The 17,090-nt window shown below is 56.7% G+C and overlaps 2 protein-coding genes across 3 annotated transcripts in view; one reads left to right on the top strand and one right to left on the bottom strand.

Moving 5' to 3' along the window:
* The window catches only part of ZBTB16 (zinc finger and BTB domain containing 16), a 52,163-nt gene extending 44,447 nt beyond the window's left edge, over nt 1-7,716 (top strand). For both annotated transcript variants that reach the window (XM_051638562.1, XM_051638564.1), the window contains exons 5-7: nt 2,443-2,613; nt 4,629-4,796; nt 5,015-7,716. In XM_051638562.1, the coding sequence (XP_051494522.1) occupies nt 2,443-2,613; nt 4,629-4,796; nt 5,015-5,244 (569 nt within the window). In that variant the 3' untranslated portion in view covers nt 5,245-7,716. The remainder of the gene's footprint in view (nt 1-2,442; nt 2,614-4,628; nt 4,797-5,014) is intronic.
* A 2,396-nt stretch (nt 7,717-10,112) lies between these two features.
* Nucleotides 10,113-14,773, bottom strand: HTR3A (5-hydroxytryptamine receptor 3A). Its single transcript, XM_051638321.1, has 9 exons — nt 14,707-14,773; nt 13,159-13,322; nt 12,946-12,990; nt 12,503-12,612; nt 11,801-11,970; nt 11,471-11,631; nt 11,044-11,254; nt 10,683-10,916; nt 10,113-10,560 (listed from the first exon to the last, which is right to left on the bottom strand). The coding sequence occupies exons 1-9, from the start codon at nt 14,771-14,773 to the stop codon at nt 10,280-10,282; spliced, it is 1,443 nt and encodes a 480-aa protein (XP_051494281.1). The 3' UTR covers nt 10,113-10,279.
* Nucleotides 14,774-17,090: the final 2,317 nt, after the last annotated feature.

The following is a 17,090-nucleotide window of genomic DNA, read 5'->3' on the forward strand; positions in this document are numbered from 1 at the left end:
TTGGGGCTGCTCTGGCTGGGAGCATGGGTGGGATCCTGGAGCTACGCTCAGGTGGGACAACAAGGATATGCTTGGGTTGGATCCCAGGGATATGCTTGGGTGGGAGAACAGGGATGTGCTTGGGTCCCTGAGCAGCCCCAAGTCCCGGCATTGCCCGTTGTGGCTTGGCTTGTCAAAGCCTGGCTGTGTTGGAGACTTCAGCATCTCCAGGCTCCCTCTCCTGAGCTTTCCCATGTTTTCCCTCTTCTCTTCAAGGGCAGAATATTGCTGCATGTGCAGCTTAAAAAAACCTCAACTGAGCTGCACGTTGGCAGTGGGACAGTGCCCGGCAGAGCCCCTGTTTGGTGCTGTGTCACTCGGCTGCTGGAAAACGGCATCGGTGGAGCCACAGGACTGCAAACAGGCGGTGCCTGGCCATGGTCCTCCTGCCGTGGTGCCCTGGATGCTCCAGGCTGGCATCAGCCTTGGCACCCCACGGGTCCTCTGCCCTTGGAGGGCAGTGAGTGTCGGTGCTGTGCCACTGAACAGCAACCTACTCATCTGGGGTGCTTGTTTATTGACTAATGCATTACCTAAAATATATATATATGTATATATATAAAAAATGCCTTTTGTGGATCTCAGCCAGCAGCATCACTGGGGGACGCCCAGCTCTGGGGCACCATCCCCATCCTCTGGACCAGTGGGTGCATCCCCCTGTGTGTGCATTGCCATCGTCCCCATTGCCACCACTGCCAGAGTCGGCCCGTTTTTTTTTTTCAAGCGGGGGCCAATTAGTTTCACAAATGAGGGCCCTACGGTGCCAGGGAGGATTTGTTACGGCCCCGCGCGCCGGCCCGGCGGCATTGTCCTGCCCTCCACCCCCGCGGGAGCCCATTGTCCCCAGCCCCAGCGGGGGCTGCTGGCGGCAGATTTATCGGGGCCGGCGTCCCGCCGGCCGGGGCCTCCGCTCCGCAGCTGGCCGCAGCGCTGGGGGCTCAGCCCCGGGGACCTTTGACCCGTCCTGCTGTCACTGCCGGGGCCGCGGGGCCGCATACCTCTCGGGATTTGCTTCGCACGGCCCGTTCAGGGCTGGCTGCTTTTTCTTTTTTTCTTTTTTTTTTTTTTTTATTATTATTATTTTTTGTCTTAGGAGCGTTTTGTCCGCAGCTGCGTGGGGGAGTGCAAGCCCGTGCCCCCCAGGATAAATCCCTGGGGAGGGAGAAAGGTAGCTCACATGCAAGGCTGCCTTGCATGCTGCCTTTATTCCCATTTCACTTGTTTTTTTGTGGATTTCAGAGCATTTCAGGGCAGCTCACTGCATGCTGTGCTGAGGCTGAGCATCCCTCCTGGTGGCTCCTGCATACTGGACCCACAGGGCAAGGCTGACTGTGATGTGCCACCATGCTGGGGCAGGTGACGGTGTGATGCCAGGATGCTCTTGGGGATGCCCATCACCCAGTGATCCCCAGGCTGGCCAGAAGGATGCTGTCAGCATCCCTGTCTGGAAGCATCCATAGCTGCCGCTCGCCCACCTGTTGGGCAGGACCATGATGGCGACACCACTACAGCAAGTGCTGCTGCCGGCTGGTTCCCTGCCCCTTGGCACAGTAGTCCCAGTGGGCTCCTCTCCAGCAATGCTGCTGGGACCCCTGGGGCTGGTTTTGGCAGCCCCAGCCCCTGCGGTTCCTAAAGGCAGCGCTGATCCATTGGTTACCTGGAACATCTTGCTGCTGCTAATGAATTGCTAATACAATTTTCTAGATAATTTTATTTCCATAGTGCTCACATTTTACTGTCTGCAAAAAGCTAGCATTTATTTGCTTAATCTCCCCACATAATACAATTTGCAGTTACTCATAGGTTCAGAACAATCAGCTATGCATAAGCAAAACCAAATTGTTTAATAACACCAAGGTCTGATATTTGTATTGACGGTGCATGAATATTGGGGGCTTTTTCCTGCATTTCCTGTTGTGTTAGGGCAGTTGGTTTGATACCTGTGGTCATAGAGTGGAAGTTGTGTTTGTACTGGGGCTTGGGATTGCATGCTGTGGAGGGGTGGGCATGACACCCTCTTGCCTCCCATGCCCTGCTTCTGAGAGTGGCTTTCTGGGGTGTTTCTGGTGGTCCCTGGGCATCACAAGCCCAGAGCTCAGCAGCTCCCACAGGTTCCTGGGAACAAGGTGATGGCCCCACAGCTGACTCGTGTTTGGGCATCGCAGGGTGGGGGCTCTCAGCTGCCTCCAACGCAATAAAAGCCCCCACCCTTCCTTGGGTGTTTCCCTGGTGAGGCTGGGGGTGGCAGGGTTGGGGTGACCAAGGTGCTAGAGCCCTGCAGCTCTCGGGGTCTCCACTGCTGCCAGAGCATCCCTGCTGCTGGGTGAGAGTGGGAAACCCTGGAGCCCCCCAGCAGGAAGGGGTGCCGGGCGGTGCCTAAGGCAGGTCTCTCCCTGTCCGCAGGTACGGACATGGCAGTGTTCTGCCTGCTGTGCGGGAAGCGGTTCCAGACGCAGAGCGCCCTGCAGCAGCACATGGAGGTGCACGCCGGGGTGCGCAGCTACATCTGCAGCGAGTGCAACCGCACCTTCCCCAGCCACACCGCGCTCAAGAGGCACCTCCGCTCCCACACAGGTACCGTGGCTCTGCTACTGTGCTCAGGACTGGGGGGCTTGGCCAACCTTTTACCTTCGTTGTAAAAGGAAGGGGGGAAAAAAGGTGAAATCGTTTTAAAAGTGCTGAGGTGGCTGCAGTTGAGGTTGTTTGGAGTTAAAAAATGAAATTGAAAGAAAAGCCACCTATAATAAGTTGATCCAGTAAATGTGACACGTGTCCCCGCTTCCCCCCCACCCGGAGGACGTGCGATTGCACCCACCTCATCGGCTTACAGTGGTAGATGCACATAATCAGCCAGTGCTCAACCCTAATGGGATTAGGGCAACCTGCGCTACATGTAGCCGGTGCTTCAGTGCCACGGCACACCGGGACAGGGCTGGGCTCGGCACAGCCGGGCTGCGACTGCCTGCTGTGTCCTCAGAGTGCCCGTGCCGTGTCCTCAGATCCTCCGCCAGCATCCCCAGGCAGGAGCAAGGGACTGGTCCTGGCAATCACCATTGCTCAGGTCTACCTGCCAAACCCCCAGTGCAGGAGAAAACAAATCCTGGGGGCATAAGCAAGGGGTCTGTCTCACACAACTCAGCCCCACTGAGCATCCCAGCCTGTCTTGGGGGGTCAAGTGTTTCTCACCCACCTGGGAGCAGGAGGTTCCTGCGCCAGCCTCGGCTGTGCTTCCATTGCTGTGGGGAGAGGGAGATGTGCTGAGCCTGGCACCCCTTCCCCTTCCTCCTGTTAACAGCCTGTAGCTGTCCTCAGAAGGGACATGGAAGGGTCTTGGGGGGGGGATGTGCAGGCTCATCACCTGAGGGTCCCAGCCGTGGCCACCAGAACCCTGTATGCACCTGGGCTTGGGGTCCTGGCATGGGAACTGGAATCGCGTGCTGACGCTAAGCACGTTAGCACCCGGTGCTGGAGCTGTTTATAGCTGGTAATCCTGTGACCTGGGCTGTGGGTCGGGGCCACTTGTGTCCCACCCCAACCTCCTACCTGCAAAAAACCACAAGGATCATTGCCGCTTAATCGTGCTGCCTGGCTTCACCCTGCAGGGATGTGGGATGCTGGTGTCCTCCTGGCCCTGTTTGCACAGCATCTCCTAAAAATTGAGCACGTGGCAGTGCCTGCTGCCTCTGATTGCCAAACTCCTGCCTCTGCCTGTGAGATTGGATCCCAAGGCCGTAATTTGGAATCGGGGAGGTGAAAGGCAGCTGCTGACAGGCACTGCCTGCCTCGCCTTTGGGGGGTCCAAAGGGCATCCTGAGCATCCACCTCCTCCTCCAGCAGCTGCGGGAGGGGCTGAGGGGCTGTGGGTCTCGGCTGCAGCACACAGGGAGAGAGTAAAATATCATTGTAAAGAGGAAGCGAAAGCACAGGCATGTGAGTATATAACGAGAAGGACAATTTATGCCCAGGCACGAGTGCAGTTTGACACGGGGATAATGAAAAAACGTAGGTCATTGTGGATGACTTAAGCCTTCACAGCTGAAGAAAATGTATGAAATGCAGGGAACATTACACGCTTGGCAGCTCCGCACATCTGCAGCAGGACAAGTGAAATACAGTTGGCCATTCTTTACCATAAACTGTGCTTGTAGGATATGCGGCACAGAGAAATTGTAATTACAGTGACAAGACAAATCAGTAATATTTAAATATTCATGAACAAAGTCTTGGACGATCAATCTATCTTTATTGTCCTTGCCTTCGCGGCTGTAATAAATAAGTAGCTGGAGCCCTCACCTTTCCTTCAAAGCCTTCTGCCTTTGGTGCCGAACCGGAGTTCATTTATCAGCTGCCCAGGGCCAGGTCTGTGCCAGTGATGCTGGGGAAAAACATGGGAAAGGGTGGCAGGAGGGTTATGGTGCCCTGTTGTCCCTTATCCAGTTATGAGCCTGAGCATCTGCAAGAGGACGCAGGGACCGTTGTGCCATGCTGGGGCAGCCAGGACACTCCATCCCCACGGCAGTGGGTGCTGGTCCTGGGCGGGGGGCTGCTCTTGGTGTGGTTTGGCCGTTCTGACCTGTGCGTGCTTGCAGGCGACCACCCCTACGAGTGCGAGTTCTGCGGCAGCTGCTTCCGTGATGAGAGCACCCTGAAGGGCCACAAGCGCATCCACACTGGCGAGAAGCCCTACGAGTGCAACGGCTGCGGCAAGAAGTTCAGCCTCAAGCACCAGCTGGAGACCCACTACCGGGTCCACACAGGTACATGCCGGGGGGTGCTGCCAGGGAGCAGGGGGCTGGATCCCTTCCCACGGCGGGATGCAGCATCGTGGTCCAGGAATAACGAACCCTCGAACTCGCAGCGTGTTGTAATAGGGGGTCAGCAGAGAAATGGGTCTTGCTGTTCATTAGCTGGTTATTGGTTGTGCCTGCCACGGCAGCACTGATGCTGGGTGGTTAATTACCATTGTCTCCTGCAGGCGAGAAGCCCTTCGAGTGCAAGCTGTGCCACCAGCGCTCCCGGGACTACTCAGCCATGATCAAACACCTCCGGACCCACAACGGCGCTTCCCCCTACCAGTGCACCATCTGCCTGGAGTACTGCCCCAGCCTCTCCGCCATGCAGAAGCACATGAAGGGCCACAAGCCGGAGGAGATCCCCACCGACTGGCGGATAGAGAAGACCTATCTCTACCTCTGCTATGTCTGAGGCAGGAGGCACAGGGGCAGCGGGGCCGAGTGCTGGAGGACTGGGCAAAAAAAACCTCACCACCCGACCTGCAGCGTCCACCGCCTTGTTTGTTCGCGGTTCTCGTTCATTGCTTCTTGCCAGAAGGATCTTGTGGCTCATGCCAGGGCAGAGGGATGGACACCCTGGCCCCTTCCTCAGGCTCCCACTCCTCCTCCCCGGCTGCCCTTACCCCCTCACTGCTGGTGGCTTTCACCCCTGGCCAGCCCCTCCATCACTGCTGGGAACAGCACATAGAAAAGATGCACTTCCCCAAAGGTGTGTGTATGGCCAGCACTTGGGGCTGGCCTCCATCCCTGGTGTCTTCTGTCACCATATGGACCCCACTGTGATGACCTTAATGGAGGGCTCAGCCCCCATTTTGGGGGTTCCTGTGCTCCTGAGTGGCAGCATCACAGGTGGGAGAGTGCCAGCTCCCAGGGAGCAATCCCAGAGCATCCCCAGGGGCTCCTGGCTGGAGGAGGGTGTGTGGGAAAGGCAGCCAGGGTGCTGGGGGTGCTGCCAGTGTCCAGGTGGGCACGAGGAGCACCCAAAGGTGACACTGCCCTGCCCCAACCAAAGGCCTCTCTATGCATTTCCTTCCTGCCCACCTTCCTGGGTAGAGGGTGAAGCCCGTGTGGGAGGCGTGGCTGGTTTGGTGATGCTCGGTTAGTGCCAGAGTGCAGCTTCCTTCCCAGTGGGGGAGCTCGTTTGGGGCACTTGGGAGGTGCCCAGCCTGGTGTTTTGCCCAGCCCACAAGTGAGGGGTGCCCAGTGGCAGGTGGCTTTGCTTGCTGGATTGTTTTTTTTGCTTTTTGTTTGATTTTTTTTTTAACTTTCTTTTGGAGTATTTCCGCGTTTAGCACATTTTACTTGAAATTACCTCGGTTTTTTGTGACCTCATGAGCTTTTATTGATTTGGGGGGAACGGGGGGCAGTGGAAGGCCGGCGCGGCGGCCCATTCCCTGCTAGCCTCCCATTGTGCATTATCCTTTACCAAAACTGGTATTTTTTGCCCGGCCCTGTAGGGCCAGGGGCTTTGGTTCTGAAGCTACCTCTTGTGTTTGTTTTTGTTGTGTTTCTCTTTCCGCGGGAGCGGGGCCATTGCTGTCCCGTGCAGTGCCTGCGGCTTTTTTTTTTTTGGTCATTTTGCTGTGTTTGGGTGAAAACGGGGGGGGAGAAAGAGTTGGGGGTCATAGGATGGTGTCTAGGTGCAGGTTGGAGGATGCCAATAGCCCCCCTGGCTGGGGCTGGGGGTCCTGGCACAGCCCATCAGACCTCTCCCAGGGCCAAGCGGAGATGCAGGTGTGGCATCCTCCAGTGCAGCCTGCTCCAGCTTCTCACAAACGTGTGCCCCTTGCTGCTCTGTGTAAGTTGTACAATCCAGGAAGTGACTGTGGAGAACAGCTTGTTTAATTGTTGTGCCTAAGGAGGAAAAAAAAAAAAAAAGGAAAAAAAATTAAAAAAACAAAACAACAAAAAACAGTTCTTTCACATGGAAAGTTGCTGCAATTTCTGGTGCGTGCGCGGTGGCTGCTGGCTGTGGAGCACGCAGCCAAGCTCATGTGGCTTTTTTTTTGCTTTAACCTCCCATCCCTCCCTGCCGAAGTGCTGCGGCCTCCCGGTGCCGGACTGAGGTCCCGCGTGTCCCCGCAGCCATTTGCTGTGGCACGGCCCCCGCTGCCCCGCCATATATATATATGTAAGTATATATATGTGTATGCTCGCCGTGAGGACCAAGCGCCCGGCGGGGCGCAGGGCCCTTCTCCCCACCTCGTGTCGGTGTCGTGAGCGCCCACCCGCTGTCCCCTCGCTCTGTGTTGCCGCTCGTGGTTCGGGTCCTTCGCTGTCCTCGTTCCGTCTACCTCAGCACCTCCCAGAAGGTGCCCACGTTCCCCCTCGGTTTCTCAGAGTATCTATTGGCTCCTATTTTATTTTCTTTTTTGTACGACTTCCTCTCTCCCTTCCCTCCCCTGCGGTTCTGCTTGCGAGTCCTCTCTGTCCTCTAGCCACAGATGCCGTTAGCTAAAAGTTTCCTGAAAAAAAATAATTAAAAAAAAAACAAAAACAAAAAAAACCAAACCCAACCCCAGTTGTGGTGTCTCCTAGTTGCAGCTCTCTGCATCTGCCTTCGTCCTGTGTAGATTCAGATGCATTTCTTTGTAAGATTTCAGTGTTTCTGACAGAGGAAAAGACAAAAAAAAAAAAAAGAAGAATATACTGCTGCAGGTTTTTTTCTCTCCATGTGTCACTAAGTGAAGTTTGTGCCTTCTATAGCAAAGAGAATATTTTTTACATCCTACTAACAGTAGATTTTTTTGTAGTGAACATTTTTTGTATTTTTATTTATAAGTCTCATAAGGAAAATAGCAATGTTCAGTTGTATACCTTGAATCTGCAGTTAGAAAACAAAAAAAAAAAAAACAACCAATAAAGTTAATTCCATTGTCTCGGCCTGCTGTTTCCTGTTCCTGTGCCCGTGCCTGCCGGGAGGAGAAGGAAGGATGCGTCCCAGCGGTGGGAGGTGATCCACGGCGGTGAGTCTGGGGAGTCCCATCCCCAATCCCACCCTGGTGGATGGAGGTGTCCCTGGGGTGCCCAAGTCCCCGCGGGCAGGGAGTGGGCTCGCCTGGATGAAAGTGAAGCCATTGGTTTAAAGCTGCCGGCGGAGCCAGCCGCCCCCCGCCGCGTTAATTATCCCGAGGCTCCCGACTGATTGCTCGGCACTGAGCTTAAGCCCTCCTGTATTTATTTACCGACTACATTAGCGGCAGCGCCCGCTCCTGCTGTGGCAAGTCACCGCGGGGCCCGGTGGGTGCTGCCAGTGTCCTCATGTGCCCCAGGTGCTGCACCCCCCCACCTGGGTGTTACAGGGCAGTTAAATGTTAACTACAGCACAGTAGGAGTCACTGGGAGCGGAGCATCCCTTATTTTTCTCCAGGGATGGATGGCATGTGCTGGGCGTGCTGGTGTAGAGGCTGGACTCATTGCTGCACCTGGAGGTCCCGGTGGGTTTTGGAGGACTATGTGCCCACCCCAGGGTCCTGGTGAAGATCCCAGAGACACCCCCCCCCCGCATAGATCTTGCAGGGTGTTTTTTGGGGAGAGCATTGGTTCTGCGTTGGATGCAGCATTCCCGGGAGGAGGGACATACAACCCTGGCCGGCGCTTGGCCCAGACAAAGGCGCTGGTAAAATAACGGGGAAATCGTCGCCGAGCCTTTGTGTGCACACTTGCGCAGCAGCTGGGAGCGATTACGCTGCAACAATGTTCTGTTCCATCAACATTATGTCCTCATTAAGCCTTTATTAAGTAGATTAGATTCAGATTTATTGATTTTTTTAATATATTTTTTTTTAAGAGGAAAATCCAGGCTCCTCTCAGATGCCTAGAACTTTTTCCTGTGCGGCACTTCCCAGAGGAGCAAGAGTGCAAAGGGAGAACGTGAATCTTTCCTCCAGCATGGGCAGCCTCTACTTCCAGGGGAAAAGGACCTCTTGAGTTGCGTGAAGGGTTGGGTGCAGGATGGCTTCCTAGTGCAGGGAAGGCTGAGGACCACGTGTCTGCCAGTGGGATCCAGGGGATGCAGCATCCACAGGTGAGCATTCCACAGTGGGTCTTTAAGGGGTACCCAAGGTTCCATCACGTGGGAGAAGGATGGCAAGGCCAGCTGGGGGTCCTACTGCCTCCTCCCCTCCTCAGACGTGCTGGGGTCAATGGGCCCATCGGATTTGTCTGTTGGAGCGTTTGATGTTACATGAAGGCAGCTCATTCCAGAGGGTGTTAATTGCCCACTGCAGTGATCAGGTCTGTAGCACCATCGATCTCAGCAGGATCAATGGGCTGATTTAGTGTCTCGCCAACTCTTTAGCTGGACACCTCATCAATAGGCAGCCACTTACCGACCATCGGCGCATTAGCAGGGGCTGGCACCGGCGAGAGCCCCTTCTGCCCATCCTCAGCCTCATCACTCAGCAGGAAGTTTTCCTGCAGGTGATGGCTCCAGGACAGCAAGCAGGGCCCTTGGTCCAGAGCCGGCAGACTTGGGGGCATGCAAAGGAGAGCCAGAGCATCTCCAGCACTTCCCAGGATGGTGCCCACACTGGTTTCTCATGTAAGTTCCCTGCATGAAGAGCGGGCTGCGCCTTCACAGGGTCTCGGGCAAGTGTGGGGCTGGGAACCACCCCGAAAACACTGTTGGTGTTTCTTGTACCAGCCTACTGACACCCCCAGCCCTGAACCAAGAGCAGGTGCTGCCTGGGGCAGGTCTGCCCCAACAGGTTGGGCTCTGTCCCAGAACTGGGATGCAGCCAGTGTTTTTCTTCTCACCCCGGTGGGAGCAGCAGGATTCACCAAGCTGCAGTAGGATTTGAGGACACCATATGTCTTCTAGCACCCCATCCCCATGCAGCCAGTCCTGTTTGCACCCCAGTTCAGTTGCCATTGGCTGACACTGGTTCTCTCCCAATTTACTGTGCAGGAGTGTGATGGGGATCTGCTGGGTGAGCATGCGCAGTGATCAGGTGAGGGGGAATAAAGGCCTGGGGGGAGTAATGGACAAGGGGACACAGGTGTGGCCAGGGTGAGGTGTAGGGGAACCCTCAGGGAAGAGGGGACCCGCAAGTGGACCGGCATCCCGCAGTTCAGTGGGGACCTCCAATTTAGTGAGACCACTAGGACATTGGGGACCACTCCCTCTCTCGGTGGGGACCCCCGGGGACCCCCGCTCTCGGGCGGGGCGGGGCCGGCGCGGCCGCTGTCCGCGGTGCTGAAGCGGCTGCGGGCGGTCGTGCGGGGCCGGGGGCGCGCCCGGGGGTGGGGAAGGAGCATTGCGCAAGGCTTGGGCAGGGGTCGCGGGTGTTCGGTGGGCGGATCTCAGCTCTGCCTTCGTGCCCAGTTCCTTGGGGAGCAAGGTGGTGAAGACACAGCCCTGGCCAGCAAACCCCAGTGAGTCCCCCACTGAGGAGCAAGGCAGGGTTGGGGTCTCACCTCTCCAGCCCCCCCAAGGCAGGCGCTGCTCAGGCATCTCGCCACACCGACCAGAGGGTACCCAGCGTGATGCTGTAGGCCAGGACAGCCACCAAGTAGGCCCGGAAGAGCAGGACATCCAAGACATAGCCCACTTGCAGCCACTCATGGGCGACGTCACGGAACTCCTCACGCTTCTCCAGGAACTGGCGGATGGCAGTGACCTCGCGCAGGACGCCGTGTGCCAGCACGGAGCCCTCTGATGTGGGCCTCACACCCTCCGCCGCCTCAGACTCCCGAGGGTCCTCACAGCTGTAGGGGTTCAGCTTGGCTGCGGGATCAAGAGAGGTAAGTATGAAAAAAACCCTTAGACGGGAGTTGGGATTCTTGCAGGTGACCCCGGTATCTGGATTGCCATGCAAACAAGGCTGCATGGATGTAGCCAGTCCTTACCTGTGCTGTCGGTGTTCTCCACCTGTCTGGAGATGTCCAAGCTCTGCATCCTGATCTGGCTCAATTTCTTTCTGTCCCGGATGCAGAGAATGACAGTGGCTCGTTCCAGCAGGAGGTGCTTCACCCAGTGGGGGACATGGGGCTGCAGATCCTGCTTGTGCACCAGGCGCACAATGAGGATGGTCTCCGTCAGGCTGATCACCAGCAGCGCCATGCACACCACAAAGTAGATGCCTGTTGGGATGTCAGCAAGGTGAGTGGCCTGCAAAGGCCCACACACAGAGCATGGCACTAAGCAAGACCTCCTGGGGGGGCCTGTGCTCTCCATGTGGAGCAGCAGCTCCTGCCACTGCCACCGTACCTATCAAGGGGGTGCCAACAGCTGTAGCCGGCAGCGTGTCAGATACAATTATGAGGAAAACTGAGTAGCCCAGCAGGAGGGTGATCTTGAAAGAGACCCTCTCGCCACTGTTGGGAGGCAGGTAGAAGCCCACGATGTCCATGACCATCAGGAAGATACTGGGGAGCAGCAGGCTCACGGTGTAGAAGAGGGGGCGTCTCCGGATGACTACCTGTGGGTCAGAGAGACAGGAAAAGCTCAGTGAAGGGTTGGAATGAGGGCTTGAGCCTGTGCAGTTCTCTGCCAAGTGGGCAAGGATGGTGGGATGTCAGAGGAAGGGCAGGAGCAGTTTGGCAGGAAGAAGTCGGATGATCAAGCAACAGGGATGGTGGTAAGACCCTTTGCTAGACCCCCATCCCTGAGCAGCACGGTGACCAAAGACCCTTACGTAGAACTTCATCTCAGCATAGCTGTCACTGCTCTTGACGCTGAACTCCTGGAAGTGACTGAGGACATAGAGCAGCTCCCACTCGCCCTGGTTCATGAAGACACTCCGGTCAAACTTGACCAGCTCCGGCTGCCTCCATAGCGAGAGGTTGATGTCATGGACTGAGGGGCAGAGGAGAGGTGAGGACCAAGGGTGCACCGGCAGCTGCCGGCACCTCCAGCCGAGCAGGCCGCCTGCCCTCCCCGCACGCTTCCCCGATCCGCTGGGGCCATCTAGAGGGGCGAGCTGCCTTGTGCACGGAGCTCCGGCCGCGGGAGGGCCGACACTCACTGTGGTGCAGCCAGCTGGTGAAGGTGAGTGAGCAGTTCTGGACGTCGAAAGGGAAGTTGTAGATATCCAGGCTGCAGGCAGTCATCACTTGGATGGGTTTTAGGTTCTGCACCTCCCCGTGGTGGCCAACGTAGACGTAGGGAACACGGGGGGACCTTCCGACGTCCACACTAAGGGCATGAGGGACAGAGAGTAGGGCTGGATAGTGCTCTGGGCAGGGCTCCTGGGCTGGGCTTTACCCTCATGCTGCTTTTGTGACAGTAGCCGGGGAACGTGCCTGCCTGGCATCAACCCTGCTCTTCCAGGGCTGCTGCTTTCTCCCAGCCCAAGCAGCATTTCTGTCCTTGTTCTAGGGCTCTCTGGACCTGGGGGGAGCACCTTAAATCTCAGTAGAGTGGGAAGGACGCCGGCTGGCGTGGCAGGAAGGGCCGGCAGCTCTGCAGCTGCCCTCGCATTGTGCTGCCTTCACAAAGCCATTCTCCAGATATCTGGATCCCACCCCCACCACGGCGCGGGTAATTATGGACGCTTGCGGTTAGCCAGCGTTGGAACCAGCCCAACAGCCGAGCCATTCCCCATCTGTGGCTCGCCCGACGCTGCCAGCTCTGTGCCGGGAATACAAAGCACGGGCAGCTCGTGTCCACGGTGGGCACGGGGGGCCTGAGCCCCTGCCACTGCCCCGGGGGGTCTCGCCTCACTCACAACTCATTGATGAGGATGTCAGGCACCCAGATGCTCTCAGCAGGGAGGGAGATCTGCATCAGGTTGTCAAAGTGCGCTGGGTCCCACCTGAGGAACTCATCTGTCCAGTGCTGGGGGACAAAGGAGAGGGGCTGGGAGGCAAGGTCCCCTCCACCCTGCTGGGACCTCTGCCCATGCCTCCACCCTGTCACAGGTATTGATTTCCAGAGTCAGCCACGGGAGGGAGAACAGGCTCATTCTGCAGCAATCTCACCACCCAATGGTGCAAAACGCAGAGCACAAACCTTGAGCCTGGAAATTTGTGCCTCACAGAGGTCTGACCACAGAGGACAGGTTGGACCTTGCTATGATCCTCTCCCATGGGACAACCCGTATTTGCTGGTGGGCTCAGCCCTGAACCCCCAGCAAGGGTGGAACAGGTTTCCAAGGTCTCATTTGCTCACCTGCCTGTACCAGATGTAGGTGGTCAGCACCTGGTTCTTCTCATCCTGCAGGAAGAAGAGGAGATGCTGTTGTTTCTCTGGAGGATGGGCAGAGCATGCCATGCCAGGAGATTGCAGCACATCAGGTACGGCTCCCCTCACCAGGCATGTGCAGCAGCCACCCACACCAAGGGCAACTGCACCCCAGCATGGGGCAGGGAACCAAGGACTCACCACGCTGAGGATGGCGTAGACCATGAGGTCGATGGACACGTTGGTGGTCGTTCGCCAGTCCCGCACGGGGCGGGTGCCCTTCTGGTAGTGTGCCAGCAGGTGGTGGGACAGGCGGCGCAGGGCGGGCTCAGCAGGCTCCGGGGTCTGACTCCCACCTCGGGTACCTGCAGGACAGGGCATGGAAGAGAGGAGGGGTGGAGGGATGGACAGAGGGGGTGGATGGACAGGGGACTGCCCACACCAGAGGTGTGCTGTGAACTGCGGGGTGCTGCTGGCTGCCATCCCTCACTTCCCTGTTGTTTCCCATCAAAATTAAATAGGAGCATCCTGACAGGAAACAGACCTGCCAGAACCATCACCTAGCGTTTATTCATGTATTTTGCCGGTGGTGTGATGGGGCTGTGACCCTTGCCTGGGCCTTGGAGGGCAGGTCTGCCATGCTCCACCTTGCCTGGACAGTAGCAGTGGGCTATGACAAGGGACTTGCCCCCACATAAGTGCCCTGCCACTGGCTCCTTCCAGGGGTGTTTTTTCTTTGCTATACAGGTGCAGGAAGCAAAAGTGAGAGATAAGCCAGGCTCTAAATGCATGTATTAGGTATCCTGGTATTTGTTAAGCATCTTGGGGTTTGCTTCCTATGGAAACAACCCTGGGCTGCTGGTGCTGGCAGCATTAACCACAGAGCAAATCGTTCTAGGAACCCATGTCCTCGCTGCCAGGCAGCCGGCGATGCCGTGGCAGAGCAGTAGAGCCATGCTTGTGGCTTTGCTCTGCAGCGCTCCCAGCCCCAGAGTCTGATTCCCACATAATGAAAGGGACTAATTGGAATAGATCTGTGGTAACTTGGGAAAAGCGGCTAGGAAGGGAACTTTAATCTGTCTTTTAAGACGGGAGGAAGGGGGATGCAGGGAAATGCTCTAAAGACCCAAGTTACAAACCTACAAGAAAGCTTTCAGCTATGCTGAAAACAGCACAAGGGTTTTTCTGCTGTTTCCCAGGAAGCTTAAGCAGGAGAAAATATTACTGATAGTTTGTGAATACTTGGGCAGCCAGTTTTGTGGCATGCAGAGCTGAGGTTACAAACCACAGGTGTGGCATCACTTCTGCAAGCTGCCATCCCCAAACTCTGGCTCTGCCTTAGGAGGGATAACATGTTATATCAGAGAAATCTGTCTGTGGGGTGAAGGGCTTGGGCAGCCGCTGCCAGATAGAGGGCTGCAGGCAGGAGATCACCCAGCTTCTCTCTGTCCTCAGGGCTGGGACTCTGCACACTTCCGAGTGCTTCAGAGCCCCATCCAGACAAGCCCACAGCACGGAGCCAGCTGAACACAGAGCTACTCGCTGCATCCCCAGGCAGAGGCACCCCTGGGTGCCCACAGAGGGGGCTCCCCAGACCCAGCTTCTCCCAGATATGCTGTTTTCCATGGCATTAACGTTTCTGTAAGAAGCAGGCTGTGCACACAGTGCTGCCTGGGGCTGGGAAAGGTGCCTTTGGGTGTAGGGAGCACCTACTCTGCCCCAGCCCAGCCCCAGGGCCCCTCACCTTACCTGAGCTCTGCAGAGTCCCAGCAAGTGGCAGCAGGGCCAGGAGCACCCCGAAAGGCATGGGCACCATGGCTGAGCCTCCCCTGCTCCAGTAGCACCGGGAGCCCCGGCAAGGAGGCAGCCAGCACTCTGTCCTTGCTTCTCCGCACCACTGCGTTTTGAGAACGCCCAATTAATCTGGCGATCAGCCTCTGCTGCTGCATCAAGTTTCAGGCTGGGAGGATGGGAGGTGAACCCACCCAGCCCGCTTCCCAGTTCCCCTGGGGCACCCTATCCCCTCCCCGGGCACTGAGCCATAGGAAAGCAGGTTTTTGGGGGCAAACACCATGCCTGAGTGCAGGAGGAGCAGTGGAAGGAGAATGCTGCGGGCTCCTGGAGCTCATCAGAGGTGAGAAAGTCGGGGGAACCCTCTGAGATGGGGTGTCTGTCGAGGGCGGTCTAAGAGACACAGCCCTGGTGCAGCGTGGCTTTACAGCAGGGAGAATGGGGGTTTGGAGGTACCACAGTTCCTGTGGTGGGTGGATCAATCCTGCCAGACATGGATGTGCTGGCAGATGCAGGCTGCAGGCAGTACATGCCTAGGGGCAGCAAGAATTCCCCAGCCCCCCACAAAACCTGCACCCAGACCAGGGTCTATTTTCAGTGCAGCAATTTGCATTTGCCTGCAAATTTCAGCCCAGGAAAGCTAATCTTTCTATATCTCCCCAAATATTCATCACCTTTGGGTGAAGAAGACTGTGAGCAAAGGCTGGTCCTGGATGATTAAGAGCAAAAATGTGTTCGCTGGTGCCCTGCACAGCATCCTTCCCTCCATGTCACAGCATCATGTCTTTGGGGCTGATCAAGGTCTCTCTGCCTGGCAGGGCACCCGCCCCTCAACCCCCCTTCCCTACAGTGGAATATAGACACAGACATATGTCTATGTTTGTACATGTTGCAGGTGCCTGGGACCCCGTGAAGCTGCTGGAAGTGCTGGGGAAGTGGTGGGCAGAGCCCGGAGCCCGCGGCGGTGTGGAGCAAATCGCATCAGCTGGCAGCGTGGAGTCACTTAAATGAGATAAGAATTAGTGCGCGGCCCTGATGAACTCCCCCTCGGCTGCCAGCAGCAGTGTCAGGCAGCGAGCGAGAGCAGAGCTGGCTCTAATTTGATTTCTTGGCTCCGCTAAAGGCTGGCAAGTCACCTCCCGGGGAGCGCAGGCAGCTCGGAGCTCGTTCCCTTTATTGAATCTGGGAGATGGGAATCACGGGCAGCGCCGCCGCGGCGCTGGAGACCCTGCCCCGCTCCGCCCACTCTCCTCTGGCCCCGCGTCCGTGGCCGGCAGGACGAAGCTGAGGGGCCAGGACCGCTCCAGCGGAGCCTCTACTGCAGCATCATTAACTCTGAATTTTCTCCCTTGGGTTTTACGTCTTCATCTTAAAGAGATTTTAATGTAGTTCCTATCAGGCCTCCTGTTATTGGATATCTAATTAGCGTGATCTATTATAGCCTCATATTACGCGCGCGCAGGGGGCTCTTGCGGGACCTTTTGTGGGATGGCTGATATCAATCGGCAGCGCCCGGATCAGATTTACCTTCCGAAATGGCGTAATGGGATTTTATTAGCCCTGTAATCTGCTGCATGGTAATTGCTTTTCTGGGAATCAAAGCACTTGGCATCTTGGGGCTTCCCATGGCTCATCCCCACATCCTGCCCAGGCTCCGTCCACAGCATCTCAGCACTGGGATGGAGACCTTTCACAGGGCTGCTGGAGGAGCCGCATGTCACCTGGGATGTTGCAGGCGATGACTGCCAGCAGAGCCCTAGTCCCTGTTTTTGTGTGTCCTGTTAGCTCCCAGAATAATTTTTTCAGCTTTTCATGTTGATTAAGGGCTTTTTCCCAGGGAAGCAATGCCGAGAGCAGGTGCTTTGGTTTGGCAAGTCGTGGATGCTGGATAGTGCTTGTTGGTGATGTCAGAGGCTGAGGACAGTGCAGGAACTGGCACGAGGTCTGTGTGGATGTGATGGGATGAGGGATTCTCAGCATCTTCCATCCATGACAGGATGAGTGATGCTCAGCATCCTGCTCTGCCAGGGGACTAGCAATGCTCAGCATCCCCCGTCGCCCCATACTGCCCTTAACAGGAATGTCACCAAGCCCTGTGCTGGTGCTATTCCTGTGGTACTACTAGCCCAGGAGCTCCACGGAGCCCTGTGCAGGATGGGATGCTGCAACCAGGCTTGGGACCAGGGAGGGAGGCCTCAGCTGTGGCATGCACAGCCCCTGCCCATGCAGAGCAGGCAGGAGAGGGAAGCAGCCTTCCTGCCTGCTGCTGGGACTCGCCTTTCAGAGCGCGTCTGGAGCGTCAAAAGCAATAAAAGATCTTGGTGCAGCGCTGGCAGCACGGC

This window comes from Apus apus, chromosome 22 (genome assembly GCF_020740795.1).
Source record: "Apus apus isolate bApuApu2 chromosome 22, bApuApu2.pri.cur, whole genome shotgun sequence".
In the NCBI taxonomy this organism is placed as follows: Eukaryota; Metazoa; Chordata; class Aves; order Apodiformes; family Apodidae; genus Apus; species Apus apus.